The following is a 22,664-nucleotide window of genomic DNA, read 5'->3' as shown; positions in this document are numbered from 1 at the left end:
GCAAAACCAAGTGTATTTCTACTTTCTTTGTCTTGTCTATTTAGAACATAAGCATTTAATTAGGCACACTTAATTTTTACTTACATGTAAGTATGGTATTACACTGTTGACTTACTGTTTGTACTGTCTCTGACATGCTGGCTTTTAGTTGGAGTTTCTAATTCTGATGGAATACAAGGAATGATGAGTGACTTTAATACTTAATACAGAATTGGGCACTGAAATGTACTTAATATTCTTATCCTTTGCATGAAAAATGAAAAGCATGCATGAAATTTTATTGAATTTTCTCTACTTCAACTTTCATGTTTTATTTATTAGGCTCTTACATTGCTACCCAAACACCACTGCATATTCAGTTGGTGAAATGCCAAAATGCCATTACAGAGTGATGAGGAACAGGCACAGACCAGACCTTTTTCCGAGAAGATACCTGTCTGAATCTTTCTCTTTCCTTATTCTTCTAACAAAGTTCACAGATTTAGAAATGTGCTGAGAGAAAGCCAGGAACATAAACAGAGTCAGCAGCACACCCCAAAATGGGCCAGATATAAATTATTTTGAGGGGCTGTGACTTATTTTTTTGTCAGCTGCATTATCTTTCCCCAAGGATGTAGTGGTATGCCAGGGAATAAGCAAACTGGAGACCTGAGGTTAGTTACTGTGCTGTAAATCCCTCACTGTGTGCTCTCCTGAGGACAAGTAACAGACACATTCCACCTGATGCCAGCTATAAAAAGGAATGAGTTTAGGCAGATACCGACAGCGGAGATACTCATAGTGCCAGGTATTTTAACTGCTGAGATACACTTATAGTAAGCATTGCACTGAATGATTTGAGGAGTCCCTCGAACCAGTCACAGTGAGCGTGTTCCTAAATAATAGGCATGGGGGGCAAATCACAGCTTGAATGCTAAGGCAAACTGCATTAGCTGGCAACAGAGAGACTAATATTCTGAAAAGAGTAGAAGGGAAAGAAATGTAATCGTTATTTGCTCCAGTCATGCCCTTTTTCTTTTTTTCTGAAGTGCGTGGAAGCTCCATGTGAGCTTCTGCAGTGGAGGGATGAGCATTTAAGGGAGTTGGTGAGGTTAGCCTTGTTGGGCCACCTGTAGGATTCCTGGGGGAATATGCAGTAGTGTTTTGGAAATAATTTGTCCCTGACCTTTGATTAAAATGCTTCTGCTTTGCTATATGTTTCGTCAGTCGTTGTTGCATTGGCAGTGCACATTGTTTCTGGCAATGTATAAATGAATAAATGGCAACGTCAATGTTGGGGACTTAATGTCTTTGTCAAAGCTGAATGGATTTGACAGGATTTAAGGAAAAAAAGAAGAAAAAAGAAAAGGGAAGAACATTCTAGAGTATGGGGAAGTGCAAAGGCAAAACAAGATGCAGGAAGTCATGGTTTTTAGTGTAAGAAGGCAATAAGGAATCTCAGGCAATGGAAGGTGTTCAGCTAGACGTTAAAGTTACTGCTGCTGTTTCACAGAATAACCTTATCAAAGTTACTGGTTCACAGATTGTAAAGCATTGAAAATGCTTTATCACTGTATGAGTGATACGACTTTCTATTAGCTGTACAATTTAGATAACATAATCCTTGTGACTATTTTCAGCTAGATCAACTGAGCATATTACTAAATGTAAATTACCTTATTTTAATTTTGAGTCAGAAATTAGAGATGGCTGTTATATAATGGCACACTTTCTAAGAGTTGGATTATTCAATATAGTATGTTTTGTAATGGGCAGTTGTCACTTTCCACATTTGGGTTTTCCCTCTCCCTTAATGACTTTAAGCTGCAAGGAAATCTTTCTGATGCTCAGTACAAAATTTCGCTCTATTAAGTTCCCATCCCATATCATAGAGCTGCCTTGATTTTTGTTGTGGTTATTTTAGGGTTGTATCAAATTGTCTGATTTCAGTGGCCTTCAAATTTGATGAATGCTTTGCTATGCCTTTTTAATTGCTCTTTCCCTCAAAGGAGTATTGCAGAAACAAACCTGTTGATGTTTGTTAGGTTTACATACCACAGCAATGAGCCTCATTAAAACACACACACACACACACTAATTCCAGGGTCAAAACAAAGTTTGGATGATTCATAGCAAATATCTGAAGACTCAACTAAAAGCTGACCATCTGTCTTGCTTCCTGAATCTTGTGGTGGGAACGTCATGTTTGACCATGTAATGAAATATGCTATAATGCATATTCACAAGGGGACAAATCAGAATACTAAAATATTAACTCTGTTTTTTGCTGACTTCACTGCTTGTCCTTTTAATGTCAGTAACAAATGTTTTGCTATATGTTTTGTCTTAATTTCCTTGGCTTTTGTATTAGAGAGCTGAAGTATAAAACTCACATTCTGAACACAGAATTTCAGTATTTGTATGTAACAATTAACTACAGTAAATGGCAGAAGAAACAGGATTTAGCTATTGGCCACTAGAGGAAGCTACATAATAGTCTGGTCTTGTGGATATATTTGGATAATTCCATTTTACAGGTAGGGTATTATAAAAAAAAAAAAATCTAGAATTGCAAAATATATGGACTTCTTTTAATGACCACTGTAGTACAGCCGTTGAAGCTTGTCTTTGCCACTTGGAAATGTTGTTTAAGCCATCTTGTGTGAGTTAGGATTGAGTAATAAATTCTTCCTCAGCATTAAAGGCAGTAAAACTGACAACAGTCATCAGAAGTGAAAAAAAAAAATAAAAAAATACTGGGATTTTATACTTCTCTGTTAAACTTGTAATCCTGCTTCAACTGGCGCAGGACAGAGCCCTTGTTTCTCAGCTTTGAGGCAGATTTTTGTAGGCTGGAGGAGGATATTCTCATGGGGAGGCAGCCATTGTAGAGAAGAGATTCTCTATTCTTCCAGGAGAAAGGCTTGTATGACATAACGTGTATGCGTGCAAAGTTGGATACATGTGATGCTGCTAGATTCTCTAAAGACTACGGTAGAGGACAAAGGCATGGAGAATGCAAGCTTTCAATAGTTCATAATTTATCCAGATTTTCATAAGGCCAACAAAAAAAGCTCCACGTAACATCAAGACTAACCTGCTGCATAAGTTTAATTCTTTCTGCCTGCCGGAGAGAGATGCTAGGGAGCTAACAAAATTTTTCTGACATTTAATTTTATAAAAAGGTTTATCTGGCAGCCTAAGGATATAAATGATACAGATTTTGCTCTGAGTTGTTGGCCAGTTTGTAACTGGAAATAGCTAAACATTTTCACTGTAAAATAAACATTTCTAGAATTTAAAACTTCTCGTTCTTCCACTGTAATTAGAGGAATGTTGATTTAGACTATATTAAAATATTGTTGGGTCTAAGCAAAAGTTAGCTTTTTTTTTTCCCCACAGTAGCCATGCTTGGGTTCCTTTGTGCCTTTCCATAGGACAGTAATCTCAGGAATAGTTATATACTGACTGAAGTGAGTGTCTTCGGTGTGGTATGATTGCTAATGTTTATGGGATTGACTTTAGATGTTGCCTGTCAGCATTCCTATTTCATTTAGCATGTTTTTAGAATGTCCAATTACTGATAATTTTTATGTCTTAGACTTTTACCTTTTAAAACAGTGATCTGAACATGTCTAGACAAACTGTATTCTCAAAAATTAGCAAACTGCCAGATAAAACACTTGTAATGTAACAATTCTGGTGTCAACCTTTTTACTTCTGCTCTGTTTTGTTTATTTTTACCCTGTAGCAAGAGGCATAAGTGGTTTAAATGGACAGGATTTCAAACCACAAATACCCAGATAGTTATTCTTTTGAATCTCCAAAAGTGTGATCTCAGAGGCATCACTACCAGTCCAGTTCAGGGTTAGATTATTTTCTAAAACTAATACTTACACGGCTGTGTGAAAATACATTTTGGGAAAACATCCAGACTTTACTGAACACCATGAAAATGTCATGCTATATGTAGTATATACTTGAAAGTGTCTTTTTTCATTGTATATGCTTCAAAAATGTCTGATTTTGATGTGTCTAAACACTGAAAATTTCAGCTTGACAAACTATTGTGAAGAATTATATCTGTTCCCAGAGGGGAAACAGTAGTGGAGAAACGAAATGAAGATTAGACTATCCTGGACAATGGAGTGGCTTTAAAATGAGTTGCATCAGTTTCACTCAAAATTAACCAAAACACTGTTTATTTACAAAATGGTTTAATGGGGCTTCTTTTATATTTTGTGACAAAGACTGTTGTTCAGAAAACATATCAGAAAGGTCATTTAAACTAAAAAGCCTTGTCAGTGTTTTCAGTTAATGAACTATTAAGTAGCTATTTTTATAAATGCAATTATTCACTTGGAAAAGTGAATGTCTACAAATAATTTTAAGCATGGTCTAGGTGCCACCAAGATCAATAGGGTACCGATCAAGCCTATAGAGAGTGGGTTTTTTAATCACCTCTAGATCCGATACGTTCAGTTTGCAGTTAAAAGAGTGTTTTCTAGATACTGACCATGAAATATGCACCTGGCATCTGAGAGACAAGCTGTGCTTTTTATGGTTTATGCATCAATACCATTAACAAAGAGTCTGCAATTAGAAATTAGTCATTCTGTTGAAGTTAGACTAATGTCTCCACCCACACTTATGTTAGGCTTAGAAGGTTAAACTAAGCTTTATTTGGAATGAACCAGACACTTGCGTAGAAGTACATAGAAAAATAATATATTTAAAAGCAGGCACCCCTCTTTTTACTTAGTCTTATCTTTCAGAGAATTGTGTATTTAATGTCTTAATCTCCGGAAGATCTGGATGAGGTAATGGCAGGAAATAGACAATGTATGTTCATGTATATAACTTCTGGGCTATCTGCTACTAATAAAAACAAAACCGCAATGCCCACCCCCCCTTTTTTTCTTTTTCCTCCATCACCATTGAGTACCAGAACGTATATAGATGTGCACCAGTAATGAAAGAACACGTTTACTCAACTAATTGCATCAAGCTAAGATATTTTTTAATGCTTCCCCCGCTCCTTATATTGTTCTTTGAATGGCTTGTCATTCAGTTGGAAGGTTGGCAAATTAAATTACCTGTTCAAAAGCTACATTAAAAGACAAAGCACAATGCTTTACCAAAATGAAACATAACTTTATTCCTAATTCTTTCTAAAAATTATAAATGTACTTGTATGTAATCAGAGTTACATGCAATAACAGTAAACACAAATGTTAACTGTTAAGGAACAGGGTACTATGTATACTTGATCACTAACACTCCAAGCTCCTTCGGTAATCATAGCAAGTGAGAAGGAATTGCAAGTTTAAGCAGTATTTCTGCTCCTTTATCTTCATCCCTTCCAATTTTCTTTTTCTCTTGAAAATCAAGGGAGGCTTGTTTGCAGTTCAGTTATTGAAAACGCTTGCTGGTCCTTCAACGGAGCAAAGATTTGCAGAGCGGAATCTGGCTGTGATTACTGGTGGCCGTAATGTGTTAGGTTTAAGGACCTTCCCTGACAAAAGCAGGTTAAAGAGTTCCCACCTTGGCCCTTTATTCCTGCACTGCAGTTCACCAGTGATAACAGAAAGTGCCATAAGAAGAGCCGGCGGGGAAGATGACCGGCCTGGCTGAACAAGGAGCTTTTGCTGAGACTCAGGGAAAAAAAGAGAATTTATCACCTCTGGAAGAAGGGGCAGGCAAGTGAAGAAGAGTACAAGGACCTCGTTAGGTCATGCAGAGAGGGAATTAGAAAGGCGAAAGCCCAGCTAGAGCTCAACCTGGCCACAGTCGTGAGGGATAACAAAAAATGCTTCTATAAATACATTAACAACAAAAAGAGAGACAAGGAGAATCTCCATCCTTTACTGGATGTGGCGGGGAACATTGTCATGAAGGATGAGGAAAAGGCTGAGGTACTTAATGTCTTCTTTGCCTCAGTCTTTAACAGCCATACCAGATATCCTCACGGTATTCAGCTCCCTGAGCTGGAAGACAAGGATGTAGAGCAGAACAAACTCCCAGTGATCCAGGAGGAAACAGTTAATGACCTGCTATGCCACCTGGACACCCACAAGTCTATGGGGCCTGATGGCATCCACCCAAGGGTGCTGAGGGAGCTAGTGAAGGAGCTTGCCAAGCCGCTCTCCATCATTTATCAACAGTCCTGGTTAACAGGGGAGGTCCCAGACGAGTGGAGGCTTGCCAACGTGACGCCCATCTACAAGAAGGGCCAGAAGGAGGATCCAGGGAACTACAGGCCTGTCAGCCTGACCTCGGTGCCGGGGAAGGTTATGGAGAGGTTCATCTTGAGGGCGCTCACAGGGCACGTGCAGGACAACCAAGGGATCGGGCCCAGCCAGCACGGCTTCATGAAAGGCAGGTCCTGCTTCACCAACCTGATCTCCTTCTATGACCAGGTGACCCGCCTAGTGGGTGAGGGGAAGGCTGTCGATGTTGTCTACCTGGACTTCAGTAAAGCCTTCAACACCATCTCCCACAGTATTCTCCTGGAGAAGCTGGCGACTCGTGGCTTAGACAGGTGTACTCTTCGCTGGGTAAAAAACTGGCTGGACGGCCGAGCCCAGAGAGTTGTGGTGAATGGAGCGAAATCCAGTTGGTGGCTGGTCACAAGCAGAGTCCCCCAGGGCTCAGTTTTGGGACCGGTCTTGTTTAAATATATTTATCGATGATCTGGATGAGGGGATTGAGTGCTCTCTCAGTAAATTTGCAGATGACACCAAGTTGGGCGGGAGTGTTGATCTGCTCGAGGGTCGGAAGGCTCTGCAGAGGGATCTGGACAGGCTGGATCAATGGGCCCAGGCCAATTGTATGAGGTTCAACAAGGCCAAGTGCCGGGTCCTGCACTTTGGCCACAACCCCAGGCAACCTTACAGGCTTGGGGACGAGTGGCTGGAAAGCTGCCCCGCAGAAAAGGACCTGGGGGTGTTGATCGACAGCTGGCTGAAGATGAGCCAGCAGTGTGCCCAGGTGGCCAAGGCGGCCAACGGCATCCTGGCCTGTATCAGAAACAGTGTGGCCAGCAGGAGCAGGGAGGTGATCGTGCCGCTGTACTCGGCACTGGTGAGGCCGCACCTCGAATGCTGTGTTCAGTTTTGGGCCCCTCACTACAAGAAGGACATTGAGGTGCTGGAGCGTGTCCAGAGAAGGTGACGAAGCTGGTGAGGGGTCTGGAGCACAAGTCTGATGAGGAGCGGCTGAGGGAACTGGGGTTGTTCAGTCTGGAGAAGAGGAGGCTGAGGGGAGACCTTATCGCTCTCTACAATTACCTGAAAGGGGGTTGCAGAGAGGTGGGTGTTGGTCTCTTCTCCCAAGTGACGAGTGACAGGACAAGAGGAAATGGCCTCAAGTTGCACCAGGGGAGATTCAGACTGGATATTAGGAAAAAGTTCTTTACTGAGATATTGGTAACACACTGGAATAGACTGCCCAGGGAGGTGGTAGAGTCACCCTCCCTGGAGGTATTCAAGGAGCGTGTGGACGTGGCATTGTGGGACGTGGCTTGATGGGCATGGTGCTGTGTGGTGTGGGTGGGTTGTGTTTTTTTTTTTGTTTTGTTTGTTGTGGTGTGTGGTTTTTTGTTTTGTTTTTTTTTGTGTGTGGTTTCTTTTTTTTGTGGGTTGTTTTTTTTTTTTTTGTAATGGTTGGACTTCATGATCTTACAGGTCTTTTCCAACCTTAGTGATTCTGTGACGTGAGTCAGAGTTGTCAGCTCGAGTTAGGAACTGATGGTATTTATATCCGTGGTGGACTCTTCTCAGTTCTTTGAAATCTCTCTTTCTGCTGAACAGTCTGATGAAGTCTTTTGCTGCCTTCTTCAGAAGGCTTTCATACATGTGGTAATTTGTCATGCATCTGCCAGAATTGTCTGTCTTGTGGTAGTTGCCCTGAAAAGCAACCAGGGATCCTTTGACCAACTAGGAGCACATCAGGTGACGAATTTTGAAAGGGCAATTTCCTGAACTTTGCTATGAGTTGAACTGTGTAGAAAATGGATTTGGAAAGAACTGAACGAGAGAGGAGCAGCTTCTGGCACTTAGAAAGAAAGGAGAATATAACAGCCAAGAAGAATAATGAGTGAAGGACCACCAGGACAGACTGCTGCAGCTTAAGATGCATCAGCACATATATTTCTAAGGCACAAAGCTTAAAGTGAAATGTGGGGCTGTTGACTGAAGCTGGGAAGCTGAAGTTCAGAAGGGTCATTTGGCTTTCAGCAAAAGGCCCTAATTCTCTGTGTTTCAGAGAATTTCTCTGTCTCTGTGTTTTGGCCTAAAGTTTGGACTTCAGCTAAGAGGTTACTCTGCAATGAAAAATGGTCCTAAATGTTTAGACACATGCATACGTGTGTTTTTATACCTCAAACAGATTCTAGCAAGATTATTCTTCTTGGAGACCTTCAACTTATGCCAACTTGCTTTAAAATGAAGCTGTATTTGAACTGGTTAAGCAAAAAAAAAAAAAAAAAAAGGGATGGGGAACATGGGAACATAAAACCCCCCAAAACCAAACAAAAAAACCCTCAACAAACCAAATTTTAAAATCTTTGTCTTTTGTCAGTGGGGTTTTACTTGGACACTCAGAAAAGAGCCAGCTGAGCTTCTTGAGCTAACGTATGTAACACCCTGCTTAAATAAACTGGCTACTCTGGCAAGTTACCTTTTCTCAAAATTAAATGGGAAAGCTCACAAGGCTTATTTTTGTTCTTTCTGTTTATTTTGTTTCTTATTTGTTTATAGTGGAATGGCAGAAAAATATGTAGGGTAACAGGCAGACGGGTGAAATATGTGGGAATAATTTTATTGTCTGAGCCAGTAAATCTTTATGGCAAAAGTTGTTGAGCTGCTTAGGAACACTTGATAATATTTGTGATGCGGAAAATGGCTACTTGTAACTACACCTATGATACTCCTTGATTTAGAAATGAATCAGCAGCAATCTATTTGGCCATGTTTTAAAGCCATAAAGACAGCATCAAATGGAAGTAATCTATAGATCATATATATAAAAGAAACAAAAAGGCTTTCGTGGAGTGATTATTTTGCTTCTCTCTCCCAGTGTTAGACCTGCTAGTTTAGTTGTGTATGGTACTATTCATTCAGACTGTTTTGATAAACTTATGGTGATGTTCAAAGGGATTTATTTTTTTTTTAAATAAACGTTTATACGTTTGGTTTATACGTTTTTATGACTTATATATGCAAAATGAGGTCAGGAAAGGTATTGTGGATTTTTAATTTGTTGTCTTCAGTGCTAAGTTGCAGGACTGACAAATGCAGTCTTCCCTGTCCCTGTTTAAAAAAAAAGTGTTGCCAATCTCGTGTTAGCAAATCTCCCATATGTTATGGGATGGTAGAGTATGTTTTCATTATGGGTTTATCTAGATTAGGACCGTATATTACCAGTGTATATTCCTAGTACAGATACCTTGTTCTGTGCTATTTAACTCCAGACATTTTGCAGGGCAGGTTGTGTGAGTGCAAAACTAATCTTGGCACTGGTAGTGTATTTGAGAGTATTTCCAATGTTTTTTCTCCCCTCCTCACTTTAGTGTCTTATGAGCTAGTTTCACTAGAAAGAACAGGATATCAGAAAAAAAAAAAAATCTGGAACAGAGAAACAATTTGGAAACACCTAGAAGACACAGAGGTTTTGTCTTTGCCACTGTAAGAGACCTTCGTAGATTGGGAGAAGTTTGTCTTTGGTGTTTTGACTCAGTTTTGCATGGTACTGTGTAAGGAAACTAGGGAAACAGAATATTAAAAGAGACCTTCGTACATTGGGAGAAGTTTGTCTTTGGTGTTTTGACTCAGTTTTGCATGGTACTGTGTAAGGAAACTAGGGAAACAGAATATTGATGAAACTGTAGTAGTGTAAATCTCAAACTACTTTATAATTGTCCTCAAGGTGTATTCATTAGTAATTCAGTAGAATCGATGAAGTTCTAACAGAGTCTGTCATGTCTGTGCATTTGCTCAGTTTTTATATTAATGGGCTGGATAACAGAATAGAAGATATGCTGTTACATTTGCAGATGATGAAACTGGAAGAGACTGCATGGACAAAGGACAAGGTGATATTTCAAAATGAGTGTGACAAATTGCAATGGTAGTCTAAAAAAACGCTGAATAAAATTCAGCAGTGGCAAGTACAAGGTTGTATCCACATTCAAGGATATTGTGTTACTTAAATGATCTGGAGGAGATAGTTAAGGGGGGAGGGTTTGAAAAAGATGTCAGGGTTACAGTAGTTTACAGGTTGAATAGAAGACATGCTTGTTACAAAAAGTGAAATCGCCATACTAAGGTGGAGAGAATCGTAGAATCATGGAATGGTTTGGGTTGGAAGGGACCTTCAAGATCATCTCATTCCAACCCCCCTGCCATGGGCAGGGACACCTTCCACTAGACAAGGTTGCTCAACTACAGAAAGTAAGAAAAAGAAGTATAGCCAGTAATGAGATGTATGAAATATCTTTCTACTCAAGTTGGCAGTAGTGAGGCTTCAGCTGTAACACTGTGTCAGTGTTGGATATCCTACTTGACACCTATAACTAACTACGGAGAATTCAGAGTAGAACAAAAGACCAGACATCGAGTAACCATATTCTATGAGGAAAAAAAATTACAAAAAATAGGGCTCAAAAGAAGATTGCTCCTGGTGGGTTTCACTTTTTTATGTTTCCTTCAAAAAAGTAAAGGAATAGCCTATTGCTCAGGTTCATGGAGAACTCAACAGTAATTAATAGCCTTAAATTGCAGGGGGAAAAAAAAGTTAGATGAAAAACTATTCTAATGATCACAATAATCAAACGAAGAACTGGATTGCTTGGGAAGGTTGTAAAAGCTCTAATGCTGGAAACCTTAAAAACATGCTGCAAATACCTTGGAAATGGCACAGGTACGGTTGGACACGCATTGAGTCATGGGTACAGAAACTAAAAGACCTCCTGCGATGCCTCCCAGACGCTTCTCGGCAACTTCTGTGCCACAGGAGGCGTGCAGCAGAGTGACATCCCGAACGGGACAAAACCCATAGTACTCTGGGAAGGGGCTTCTTGTGAAATGCAGTTCAGCAGCAGTTTGCTGTGGGTATGGAGTACAGAGCTTTAACTAGTAAATGAAGTGTGGAGGGAGGAGTTGTCCACTGAAAGAAAAACGTGTTGTTTGGGAGCCCTGAATCAGAAAGCTGGTGTGTTTGCTTCCCTTTTGTAAGCACAGAGCTGTTCACTGGATAAGAACCGAAGTATTTTAGTTATGCAACTAAGATTTCAGCATGCTTGCAGGTGGAATACTTCAATGGTAAATGCTCTTTTTCTGTGGGTACATGAATGCCATAAACTTAAGTGCAAGAGCATGTATTTTGCATAGAGGAATCTTTTGGTAGCAATTCTGACAAATTCTGTCGGACATTTTTTCAAAGAGACACTGTGCACATTCTGATGAAATTTGACAGTGTGACCTTTTCATATGGGACAGAGGGAGCTTTTGATGATGGAACTTGACACTTTTTTTCAAACACACTAGCAAATATTGCAGGCACTTTAGAAGCATATTCCCAAGAGATGTGGATCAGCTTATTAGTAGCTTTACTATGCACTGCCATGTCTCACCATATAGACAAGACTGGCACTATGTTATGTATTTGCTCAGCTTTATTTTCAAACATATATGTAAATATATATCTACACACCCACCCTGAGCAATTGCAACAGAAATGCTAATTTAATTCATTCGTATATCAAAATTTCTTGAGTATTTTTCTATCACAAATAGCTTAATATATTATGTTCTATGCTTTTCAAAATAGTTGTAGTTCAGTAGGGAGGATTCATAATTGTCAACACTTTTTCTTGTAGTTCTGAAACTTTATTCAGAGTCTAAATGTAAAAAGAGATACTCCTTTTTATTATTTAGTAATATGTCAGTATAAGTAGTTCTGAATTTGTGATGTCATTTAAATGAGAAATCATATCTATGCATTGAGTTGAATGTAGTCATGGATTCTGAAGCATTGTGACTTGACTAATATCATGGGGATAAGTGTTATGTGGGATACGGGAGCATGGGGGAAGAACGATGTGTTATTTTGGATTCAAAGGAATTGACAGAATTCTGATGTGCTATCACTCCTCTGAAACACAGGAGCTCTTTATTCTGCTTATAAGAGGAAACACCTCTTTGGGAAGCATGGGGGAAGGTAAAGATTGCATATAGTGTAGAGGTATCTCTGCCTAATACTTGCTTACAAAACATTCTTCTAAAGCTGTTCTTGCTGTGTTGGGAGTTACCCTGTTGACAGTGTTGTAGACTTAGTCTCCAGGATACTCAAATATAGACTGTAAAGAAGTCACTTGATCACATTATTGCCATGAACAGTCTCCAATGGCAAGCTACAGTCTCTTAATCTCTCTGGTGTCAGTTTGTGGATGGACATGTCAGTAGGAGTTACTAGACAGTTAGCTTTTGTACTCTCTGTGGATGACAGGTGTATAATTTCTATGTTCACCTTCTATGCTGGCCTTTAGAGACAGGCTCTTTATTTGCATGAGATGTTTTCATTACTGGGAAAGCTTTTGGAAATTGTGCATTACAGGATACTGTGATGATGCTTCTCCAAGAGAGGTAGGGAAACACAAATCTGTCATAGTGTGATGATAGCAAGGTAAATGAGGTTTCCGGAAAGTGGGGGCAGCCTGTGAGCAGGAGAGTGGATAACTCTGCAGAAGGCAATGGATAATCAGAGTCATTGGAGATTCAAGTTCACATACTGTTCTTATGGTAGTTGCCATTTTTCATATTCAAATTCAAAGTGGATGCAGAGTTATTTCTGGAATTCAAATCCACCTAATGCAATTAATTTACCTTGACCAGTTTAATGAGTGAGGTTGGGAATCTCTGGGCTAATAATCCTTACTGGCCCATGAGAACAGCTGCAGCTGTTCTCTGCATTTCATGCAGAAGAATTGCGATTCACACTGTAAAATTACTCCCTCACACACATGCTGACGACTGAGGTTGTATTTTGCATATATCTGCTATCAGTCCCACAGGTTGATGGGTGACGGTCTCCTTGAAAAGGTGCTAGTTCCCTCTGTGGTCATGCGTCTCTTAAGTGAGGAAATCCATACGATTTTCTTGTGGCATTAGTTGTGGTAGGTCAAAACTGGCACCAAACTGTGCTAGTTTTATAAATATTACTAGCTTTTGTTATTCTGTAGAAATAGAGGTTCCTGGACCTGAAAATTTTGTTTACGTATAAAAACATTACTTACAATAATCCTTGAAGTTATCCTGAAAATGCCAGTGTAGAAGCTAGGAGAGAAAAGAAAGCTACAGCTCGCTCTTCATTTCCAAGCCTGTAGGTGGTTGTGAGCTTGTTCTGGCTGTTGAGATGTTTTTAGTATAGTTGTTGGAGCTGGAATATTTTACCTTTTCAGTCCGATTTTGAAAACTGTTCAGTGACTGCTTCCTTAGTATTCCTTTAATGATATGTGCAGGACTTAAAAGCTTTTTTGAAGAACCTGAAAGTAGGTTTGGAAAATGTTTATGAGGAGATGGTGGTAGTTGTTGCTATCGCAATTTTTTTTCACCCGTTGAAGTGTTCGAAGTCTGACAGAAAGACTAACTTAGTCTCCTGGAGCGTATATATTGTGTTGATGAGGCATGTAGTGGTCTTGCCCTCCTGTGGAAATATTTGAGGCTTCAACAGTTTTTGGCCATTCCATTTTGGAATGCAAATGGGACCTTTAATTCCCACCACCACCCCTTCCAGGAAAAAAGTGAGAGTATCTGGGGGAAGGAGGAAAGAAAAGAGGAAAGAGGAACGTGTAGTTCTGCAGTATGCTGAAAATGACTGTAGGGCTTCCTGAGTCAGATCAGAAACAACATGGCTTAACCGTGCTAAGATTTGAGCCAATATATATTGCCAGTTCAGATTTGTTCAGAAATATTTCTGTGTTAACTTTTTTGTCCTTCTGGCCTTCACTCCTGATCAGGTGCTGTCCATCTGCTTTAGAAGGCTTCTTACTGCACCTCCTACAGCTGTCCATATGCCCTTTTGTCAGCTCTGTCTCCTGGTCCACTCCTGAATTGCTGCTGGTAATTGGTAGAATGTCACTCACCTGCATTAAAAAGCATGTTTCCAACCCTCCCTCACTTTGTTTTTGGACATTCACTGCTGCTGGGCATTTCCTTCCCTACCTTTGCTTTCCTCTAAGGGGGCGCAAGGGATTGTCCCTGTGATAAGGACAATCACAGATGCTTAGGACAATGGTTCAGTTCCCAGAATCTGGGCTTTTTGAGTTCCCTGCAGTTCTGCAGAGATACCTGCATTTGAGGGAAGAAGAGGCTTCCATGAGAACTAGTCAAAACTAACTCTTTGACCCTTAGCCTTTCACTGTTCAGGGCATATTTCCAGGTGTGTTTTGCTAATATAACAGACTAGTGTTGCAAGCCATGCTGCTCCTGGGCCCTGCATTGCTGTACACACAGTGGTTGCTTTTGTTCAGTTCAGGTGAGAAAATGCAAGCTTCCGTTTTCTTGCTTAGAAAATGCCAAGGTGCCTGAAACTGGTCAGTGGAGGATACAGGTGTGTGTCTCAGCCAAGTGAATGACTTGTATCCTGCAGGCATGGGAGCAAGAAAGTCTATTGATGCATTGTCACACAAATTGGTGAAATAAATATGTAATGTCCAGAACAAATGGAGTATTGTTTTGCTTCCAGACAACAATTGTATATATTGTCAGCCTATGTGCAGATGTATAGATATAAAGTTGAGCATAACTGGGCCCTAATAGTGGTAATGAGAACATCTGAAAGCATCTGGAACATATGTTCCCTCCTGTATTGCTCACCTCTTCTGCACATTCGGCCCCCTAGTTGTCTTGCACAGCTTCCATACTGGAGCACTATTTAGTAGCTGCCAAAAATCAAGTTCTGATAGAGCAGCTGTGGTCAGCAGGCAGATCGGCAGGATTCCAGCTGAGCTTGGGACCCAGTGGTTGTGGTGGTTTTGGCAACTATCCAGTTGCCCTCAGCGCTGCCTCTGAGTTTCTCCTTTTTACAGTTCACAGTTTGTCTCCTGATTCTTCTCTGGTGTATACATTTTTAAGTTCCCATGCTATTGTCTTCTTTAGGTCTTAAACTTTCTTTTTCAGTGCAGGAAGCCAATGGCTGTATGATCCTGTGGAGCTAGAGAATAGACAATCAGAAGAAGCATGACTTTGAGTTACATCAGTACATAAAGTAGGTGTGTCTGGGGCATGTCTGTTTTACTACTCCTCCTTTCCCTCACCCTCCATGAATGTTCACATACAGGTGACACTAATGAAAGTTCCAACAAGCAACTATAAAAGGTTTCCAGAAAGTAGTCAAGGTGTAGATTCCTTCATTTCTCTCAGTTCTTGTGATGGAGTCAGGGACCTCTGGAAGATGCTGGTGATGATGCAGATGTAGCTGGTGTCTTCAGGTGATGCAGGTCCATAACTGCCAATACCTGTTTCTCCTTCCTCTTTCAGGCATGGTGTTGGATACAGCAGGCAGACAAGATCCTGCAGTGGAATTGTAGGCAAGAGTTGAGCCTGATCCCAAGGACGTTAGTCTTGCATTCAGATAGCTAAATGCTCAGCCTATAACCATGAGGCAACAGCTGAGGTGATGACGTAGTTTCTGGAGAATGGATGAGGTGTGTTTCCCTCACCCCAAATTAAAAAAACAAACGTGAGGGGAAAATTTAAGTGAAGGAATTAGTGGTTAAGCAGACTGCAGTGCCATTCTGCAGCAGTGGCAGTGACAGTCTCACTTGATGACAAAGTGCAAGCCGTTTTGTTTGCCTGAGCTTGCTCAGGCTGGACATGAGGAACATGCAGGTGCCTTGCAACTTGCCAAGCTAGCTGGCATTGCTATTGACACAATATGCCTGATGGTCTAAGCAACATGGCAGAATAAATCCATACCTGCATCCCTATGGTGCTATTGTGTACGTGGGCCAGCCAGCGTAAATGGGAAATCGCAAGCAGCAAACACTTGCCCTGGCCTCTTGTGAATGCGTTTACTGAAGATGTCACAGCTTTGTAAGTGGCTCTTGTTTCCCCAACCTTAAGCCCTCTGGCAGCAGAATAATGTGTGGGATGAGTGTTCCCAGCCTCTGAACGACTGAGGCAGCCTCTTCTTTGATACTCAGCCAGGTTGTCTGAATGTCACCCTCCCCAACCTGAAGTTCTGCCTCCACTTGTGATCCTTCTGCACTTCTACCATGACAGTTTGCTGCCAGTCTGTGATCAGTCCCAGGTGGTGCATGGAAAGAATGACATGGTTAAAATATTTCTTCATTTTATTTGTATAACTTTTACTCTCAGGAATTTCTTTTTTTTTTTTTTTTTTGTTATTTCTCTGCTATTTAAGTCATTGAAGGCACTGCCCATTGTGGGATTTCCTCGTTATAGCTTCTTGCTGTTACTACCGTGATTTCATTTTTAGCCACAGTTCAGTTATAGGCAGCCACTGCCATTCTAACCACCCTGTTGCCCAACCTGTATCTGTTGGTCACCTCAGCCTTTTCTTTGACAGAGATAAGCAGTCACATTTTAAAAACACGTGATCACATGTCTGTATTTTAACATGCATAAGCAATGTTTGAAGGGTGACAATGCACCGTGCTGCCACTATTATTTTTAATGCACTGTACCATACGGTCGATTTGTTTAAGCACAGGGCTGCATGCTGAAAGCTGCAGGAACTTAGAGCTGCTGTGTGATGCAGAAGCACAGGACTCAGCTGGTTAGCTGCTTCCAGCAAAGCAGAGGTTTCTGCTGAGACCTAGCAGGTACTGTGGACTAGGTTGTCTCACCAGCCATCAGGATGCTGTCACCTTGCAGCTCTGGATCCATGGAGTTTAATACCATCCTACTTCCCCCCCTTCATTTCAAACTTCATTACTTGGAGTCAAGTACAGCTTTCCAGTTTTACTCTAGAGTTCCAGAAAAATGCTGAGTGAAGTATCATAGCTAACACATTTAAAATCTTGACCAGTGAAAGCCCTTACTCTGCAGACTTGCTTTATGTAGTGTTAGGTAAAGTATTGCTCAAAATGCCACTGGCTGCCGGTATGTAGTCAGTGCTGCCAGTTATGGAACTCAACAAGCAGTCACCAAAGGAGATAAGGAATATCTCTCTCAAGCTAGGAATAACTTGAATTTCTGTTGCATGCAAACAAGCAAAATTGCCATCTTCTCACCCACTCCATGTTTTTTGCCCATCTTTCTTTTTTGCTTTTCTTCATGCTATGCCCAAGCTCTCTAATTGTAGGCCACTTCTAGAAACTGTACTGTTTTTGAAACAGTGTTTTACTCTGATTAAAACATTTTTCAGATCCCTTACTGAAGTATTAAGGGTAGAATAATGAGTGCTTAGCTTCCTGTGTACTAGCAAATGATTTTTCAACATAATTTAATTTTGCCTGAAGTGTAATCTTTGTAACAATGGATACCTGATCATATATTCACTTCTCAGTACCCCTAGAGACAAATTTCATGCTGACCGCTCAAATGAGTATTATCATGCAAGTACTAACAAGACTGACTGGGAATAACTAAATTGTGTGTAGGCGTGAGAACCATCATGATTCTGATAAATTCCCACGTTACAAACCAACCTGCTTGATTTGATTCAGTACTTAATGGGAGCAAGGTGATCTAAGAGGAATTTTTCTTGATACCGTTTTGCCTCATGGAAACTATATAAAAGCTATTTGTAGTAATGGTAATTTACTATTATGTATTTAGATCTGGAGTGGTGGTAAGGGAGGGAAGCCAAGTTTAATAACCAGGAGCGTTATTTTGTCTTCGTTTCATTGAGGGGGTTCTCAAAGTCTGGGAGATCTTCCAGAGCTGTATGATAAACTTTTGGATTAATGTGATAGACTGCTACCCTTGTCATTTTCCTTATCTATATAGAGTCATGCATACCTATGTGATGGCTTACTTATGTATAGAGAGGATTATAAAATATATTCCATCTCGGTTGCTTCTAGTATCTTCAGGCCATGTATCTAGTTCCAGTCTTGGTACAGACAATTAAGCCCCCAGGCAAACCAAACTAGGATTATTTTATTTTAAAATACACTTCAAAAACTCACAGTTGTTCATATGGTATCTTTTATGTTTCTTTGCTCCTGTTCTTCTTTGACTTAGCTTTGTGCTTGCTAGACCCTTAAAAGCGTAAAACAGAAAAAGGATTTGGAAGCAGTAGAATAACTTCCTTATATTATGTGGTTCTGTAAAAATGACATTAATAAAAATTTAATCTCTGTGCTTGAAACTATTGTATGATTTTACTCTGATGTATGCTTTTTGTTTATTTCTTTTTCTTCTCTATTTCAGGCCAAACAAACAAAATAGCCAAGGAGGCGGCCAATAGATGGACTGGTGTGTATGCATTTATATTGCTTAACACAGACTAGAGCAATTTCAGTAAAAGACCTACTCATTGTTAAGAATTTTAAATTTGGTTAGGACTTGATGTAGGATAGCCCTCACTTATAAAAACATGCAGAAATATATTTTGCTTATAAATTATTATGATTCAAAAAAAGAATACATTTTCTCAGTTTAGTTACTGAACGTGCTTCACGTCACATATTTGTTCTTCTGGTGCTATCTTGCACACCATGTTAAAACCTGCAGCCCATTTTCTTGGTTCAGTTAAAATCTCTTAAGATGAGGAAAACATTAATAGAAAGAGAGCGGAAATGATGGTGTCCAGGTATTCAGAAAGTTTAATTCTTCTTTTCTGAATTTTCACCTGTTTCTGAAGAGTAGAATGCTTTGTGGAACCTTATTGCTGTTACCATATGATGGCTGCTAATATAAAGCAGGTATTTCTAAAACTAGTTCATCAGCTTTGACATGCAGGAAAAATGCTGCACGGTTTTGTGGAAGGTTACTGTGGTAACACTTGTATGGAAGTTTAACTCAATTTTCTGTTGTTGCTTAGCTTTGCTATATATTTCCATTTTACAGAGCAAGCAATATATATGTCCTCACTTCTTTTTTTAATTAGTTTATTGTTTGTAATTTTTTTGTTTAGAATTCATCTACTACTGATGGACTGCTCATTATCATCGGTTATGCCAAGTGCAGCAGGATATCATTGTCATAGTCTTTTGACTATTGCTATTTTATATCTTCATTTGCACTGGGTTGTTCACTGCATATGGGGAAATGAAGTTATGTATTTGAAAATAACTTCTGGGAGTACTGTTGTCAGGGCTTTATCCTGTTGATGACAGGCTGTTGCTCTCAAGGTCTTGAGAGAGTTAAAGGAACTATGCCGCAGCCTGTAGAAAGTACTTGGCTGTTTAATTAGACAATTAGGTTATATGCTGTAGCATTTTTTTCTTTTGAAGAGACAGTTTTAAAACCAAATGTCTGATGGTTAAAGAAAATATTTCTAAGGTGTGCAGACACAGAGAACACTTTCTGTCTTAGGACTGCTGCAATTTATGGGTGTTAGCAATGAAGTAACGAGTTTCAGTCAATACTGCAGTGAAAAATGATGTTACACTGAAGAGAATGTATATGCTAAAATAATAGTAATGCAATGCTAAAAGAGAAATGCTGACTCAAATAAAGCTACTCGAATGTCTTTTTTAACTTTCAAACAAAATGTACATTATCTGAACAAACATATGCAGGATTAGAAAGGACCCTATAGTTAATTTGAATCTGACTTTCACAGTTGTAGACTGTCACACAGTAGGTGTCTAGTTGAAAAAGGACCTATAAAATACTTACTATGCATATACACACTTTCCTCATCATTCTATAGCAGGGTTACACTGTAATTGTAGCTTTCAGTCTCCTCATAGAAGAGGAGCAAGAAAAGATAAAGGTAACCTCCAAAAAAGAAGACATATTCTACTTAGTACTGAGTAAAAGTACGTCATTAGCAAAAGCCTCCCATTTTCTGTTCTAAATTTACTTAATAATGATGTTTCCCACTATGTACCTTTTTCATATACCCAGAGAGAGTGCAAATGGAAGGATTTTGTTATAGCCAAGACTGTAATTCATGCTTTCCTACACATTAAAAACCGAATGTTTTTCATTCTGTTTACAGATAACATCTTTTCCATAAAGTCCTGGGCCAAACGTAAATTTGGATTTGAAGAGAGCAGAATTGACAAAAGTTTTGGAATCCCAGAAGATTTGGATTACATTGATTAGAGTTCAGCAGTTGATGGCTGACACAGTTGTACATAGTTTGTTAAATAGTCTCGGTTGGCATTTAAATGTGTGTCTGAATCCTCTCCAAACAACTGACCACCCTTTAATTTGCAGTTTTTGTTAACGTTAATAAAATTCTAAAAATATGTTGCATTTGCTTTTTTCCCGTGTACTTCCAGAGGGACAGTAAATCGCTTGGTTACTTCTGTGAGACAGACTAAGAATGGGCAGGGGTTATAGGAAATAATTATCACAAAGACCTGAGGCTGGTTTTTACTTTTCTTTTGCTTAACCGGGAGTAGTACTAAGAGCTAGAAGCTCCAGGGATTTATGTTTAAACATGTTGAAGACTTTGGAGTGGAAGTAACAGGGACAATATGGAATAGAATTAATTTTTGCCTCATCTCATTAATGAAATACTAAAGATGCATAATCCATTCTTGGAAAAGATGGAGACAGTAAGGATGTGAGTAGAAAGGCTGAGGTCTGATTTCAAGTTGTTCTTTATTGTGTTGCTAGAACTGCTTGTAATGTTAGTGACAAAATGTTGTTTGTCGTTGGAAAACACTAGTTCATCAGAGCTAAATCTTTTCCAGTGGGTGTACTGGATCTGACACCAAGAAAACTTCCCTGATCAAGATTGTTAACTGCACAGGAGAGGGAGCAAAGAGCACCCATCCATCCATTCGCACTATAGTGCTAATCTGGGATGTGAGAGACTGAATTCAATTTGCTGTTCCAATTTAATTGAAGATGCTGAGCATCTTTGGGTTTATGTACATTTTTCAATTTCAGACTGAAAAAGCAGCCAACCAAAATAATAACAAATTTCAGATGGTCTCATTTTTGTTTGAAATCTCACAACCACCTCACTTTTTATCAGCTTCTGGTTTCTGGCTCTGATCGGTGCCAAACCAAAGTATTGATGCACGTGTAGCTTGGGTGGTTGTTCTTACTCTTGGATTTTGTGCTGTGAAACACTAAAGAAAGAGCTTTTTCTGTTCTTTGTAGAATATCTCTCAAGCACCTTTTTTTTTTTTTTCTTTCTTTCTTTCTCTAAATGTCTATTTTTCTGTGAATCTATGCTGTACCACCTGACAGGTGTCAGAAGCTCCTTGGCACATCTGCATTTGAGAGCATGTAGCTGCCACACAGAAGAGATGATGACGACTCAAAAGGCTTGTTTGTATGAAGGAACATCGAGCGTGTGAACTTGTTGATGGTTCTTACCTCTTAGAATCACTTTCATATGGCTGAACTTCTACTTGTCAAGGAGTCTCAGGTAATTTATGGCCTGTAGCAGTTAGCACAACAAGACTTCCTCTGGTACCTGTGGGGATGAGGGTTTCTTACTGATTTCTACTGCTTTGGCTACTTTCCAAATTCAAGAAGGAAATGAAGATGACCAGCTATGTAAGTTCAGCTGTAATATTGTGGCTTCCTGTCTGTAGGGTGAAAGCATTGTGCACCGCAACAAAACCATTAAATATAATAAATAACTAAATAACTGTACTTGAGGTAGACTTGCTTAGAGATGCTACAGTCAGTCAGCAATACCTTTAAAATGTCAAACACAGCCCTCATGCTTTGGACACAAAACTTTAGTTCAGGCGCAAGGGATCTCCAGCAATATAATTTTCTGTCGGGTGTTGGTTTTGTTTTCTGGGTACAGAATAGAAGACAGATACGCAGTTATACTCTATTTTCTACTCCTGTCTTCTACTTCTGGTGTTGGTTAGCAAGCCTGGCAGGAGAATGCGTCCCCTCCTCTAAGGGGACAATTTTGGAACAGCCAGAACAGAAATTTCTCAGCTAAAGAGAGGCAGGGAAGAGGAGGCATTACTATCAGAAATTGATGCTTATTTCTCTAGTGGAATTGATGTATTTTACGCTACCTTTCTCATGACTCTGCATTTTTTTAGTGTAGGTGACTTTCAATAGGAAAGCAAATCCAGATCCTTTCTGAGACAAAAAGAGACAATGTGTATGTGTCAAATATTCCAAAACACTTTCAGACTGCTGCATCTGCTCACTTTTAGAAGCTTTTTTCTTAAAAAGTTATGCAGCAGACTGCTAAAACCCCATGTATGAGTATGTGGTTTGAGATGTGTGTTCACTTTAATTTTTAAGAGAAGCTGGAACTTTTGTTTTCTGCTGAGTTAAGAGTCACTAACAGTTAGAATGATTTTCCTTCTCCTGAGATGTTTTTGGCTATTAGCCTATAATAAAAATGAAAACAATCAATCTGATCTTGTGTCCCGGTTTCTTTCTTCAGAGTTTTCCTGAGATGGAATCTGGGATACTTCTAAAGAATCTAACATGAAAACGATGGGGTTTAAATGCTCACTTCTGCTGTCAATCTTGTGGTTATGTCACAGCTATATTATGTATATGTCTTCCTCTTTTTTTTTTTTTTTTTCCTTCTGCCCTGTAGGTTTT

The 22,664-nt window shown here is 39.7% G+C and overlaps 1 protein-coding gene across 1 annotated transcript in view; it reads left to right on the top strand.

Moving 5' to 3' along the window:
- MND1 (meiotic nuclear divisions 1) overlaps window positions 1-20,226 on the top strand; it is a 45,593-nt gene extending 25,367 nt beyond the window's left edge. The window contains exons 7-8 of the mRNA XM_059818111.1: window positions 18,381-18,425; window positions 20,119-20,226. Of these exons, the coding sequence (XP_059674094.1) occupies window positions 18,381-18,425; window positions 20,119-20,225 (152 nt within the window). The 3' untranslated portion in view covers window position 20,226. The remainder of the gene's footprint in view (window positions 1-18,380; window positions 18,426-20,118) is intronic.
- Window positions 20,227-22,664: the final 2,438 nt, after the last annotated feature.

The sequence above is a fragment of the Gavia stellata genome, chromosome 5, assembly GCF_030936135.1.
Source record: "Gavia stellata isolate bGavSte3 chromosome 5, bGavSte3.hap2, whole genome shotgun sequence".
NCBI lineage: Eukaryota > Metazoa > Chordata > Aves > Gaviiformes > Gaviidae > Gavia > Gavia stellata.
The sequence above is the reverse complement of the archived record's forward strand: the minus strand, read 5'-3'. Positions and strand labels throughout refer to the sequence as shown.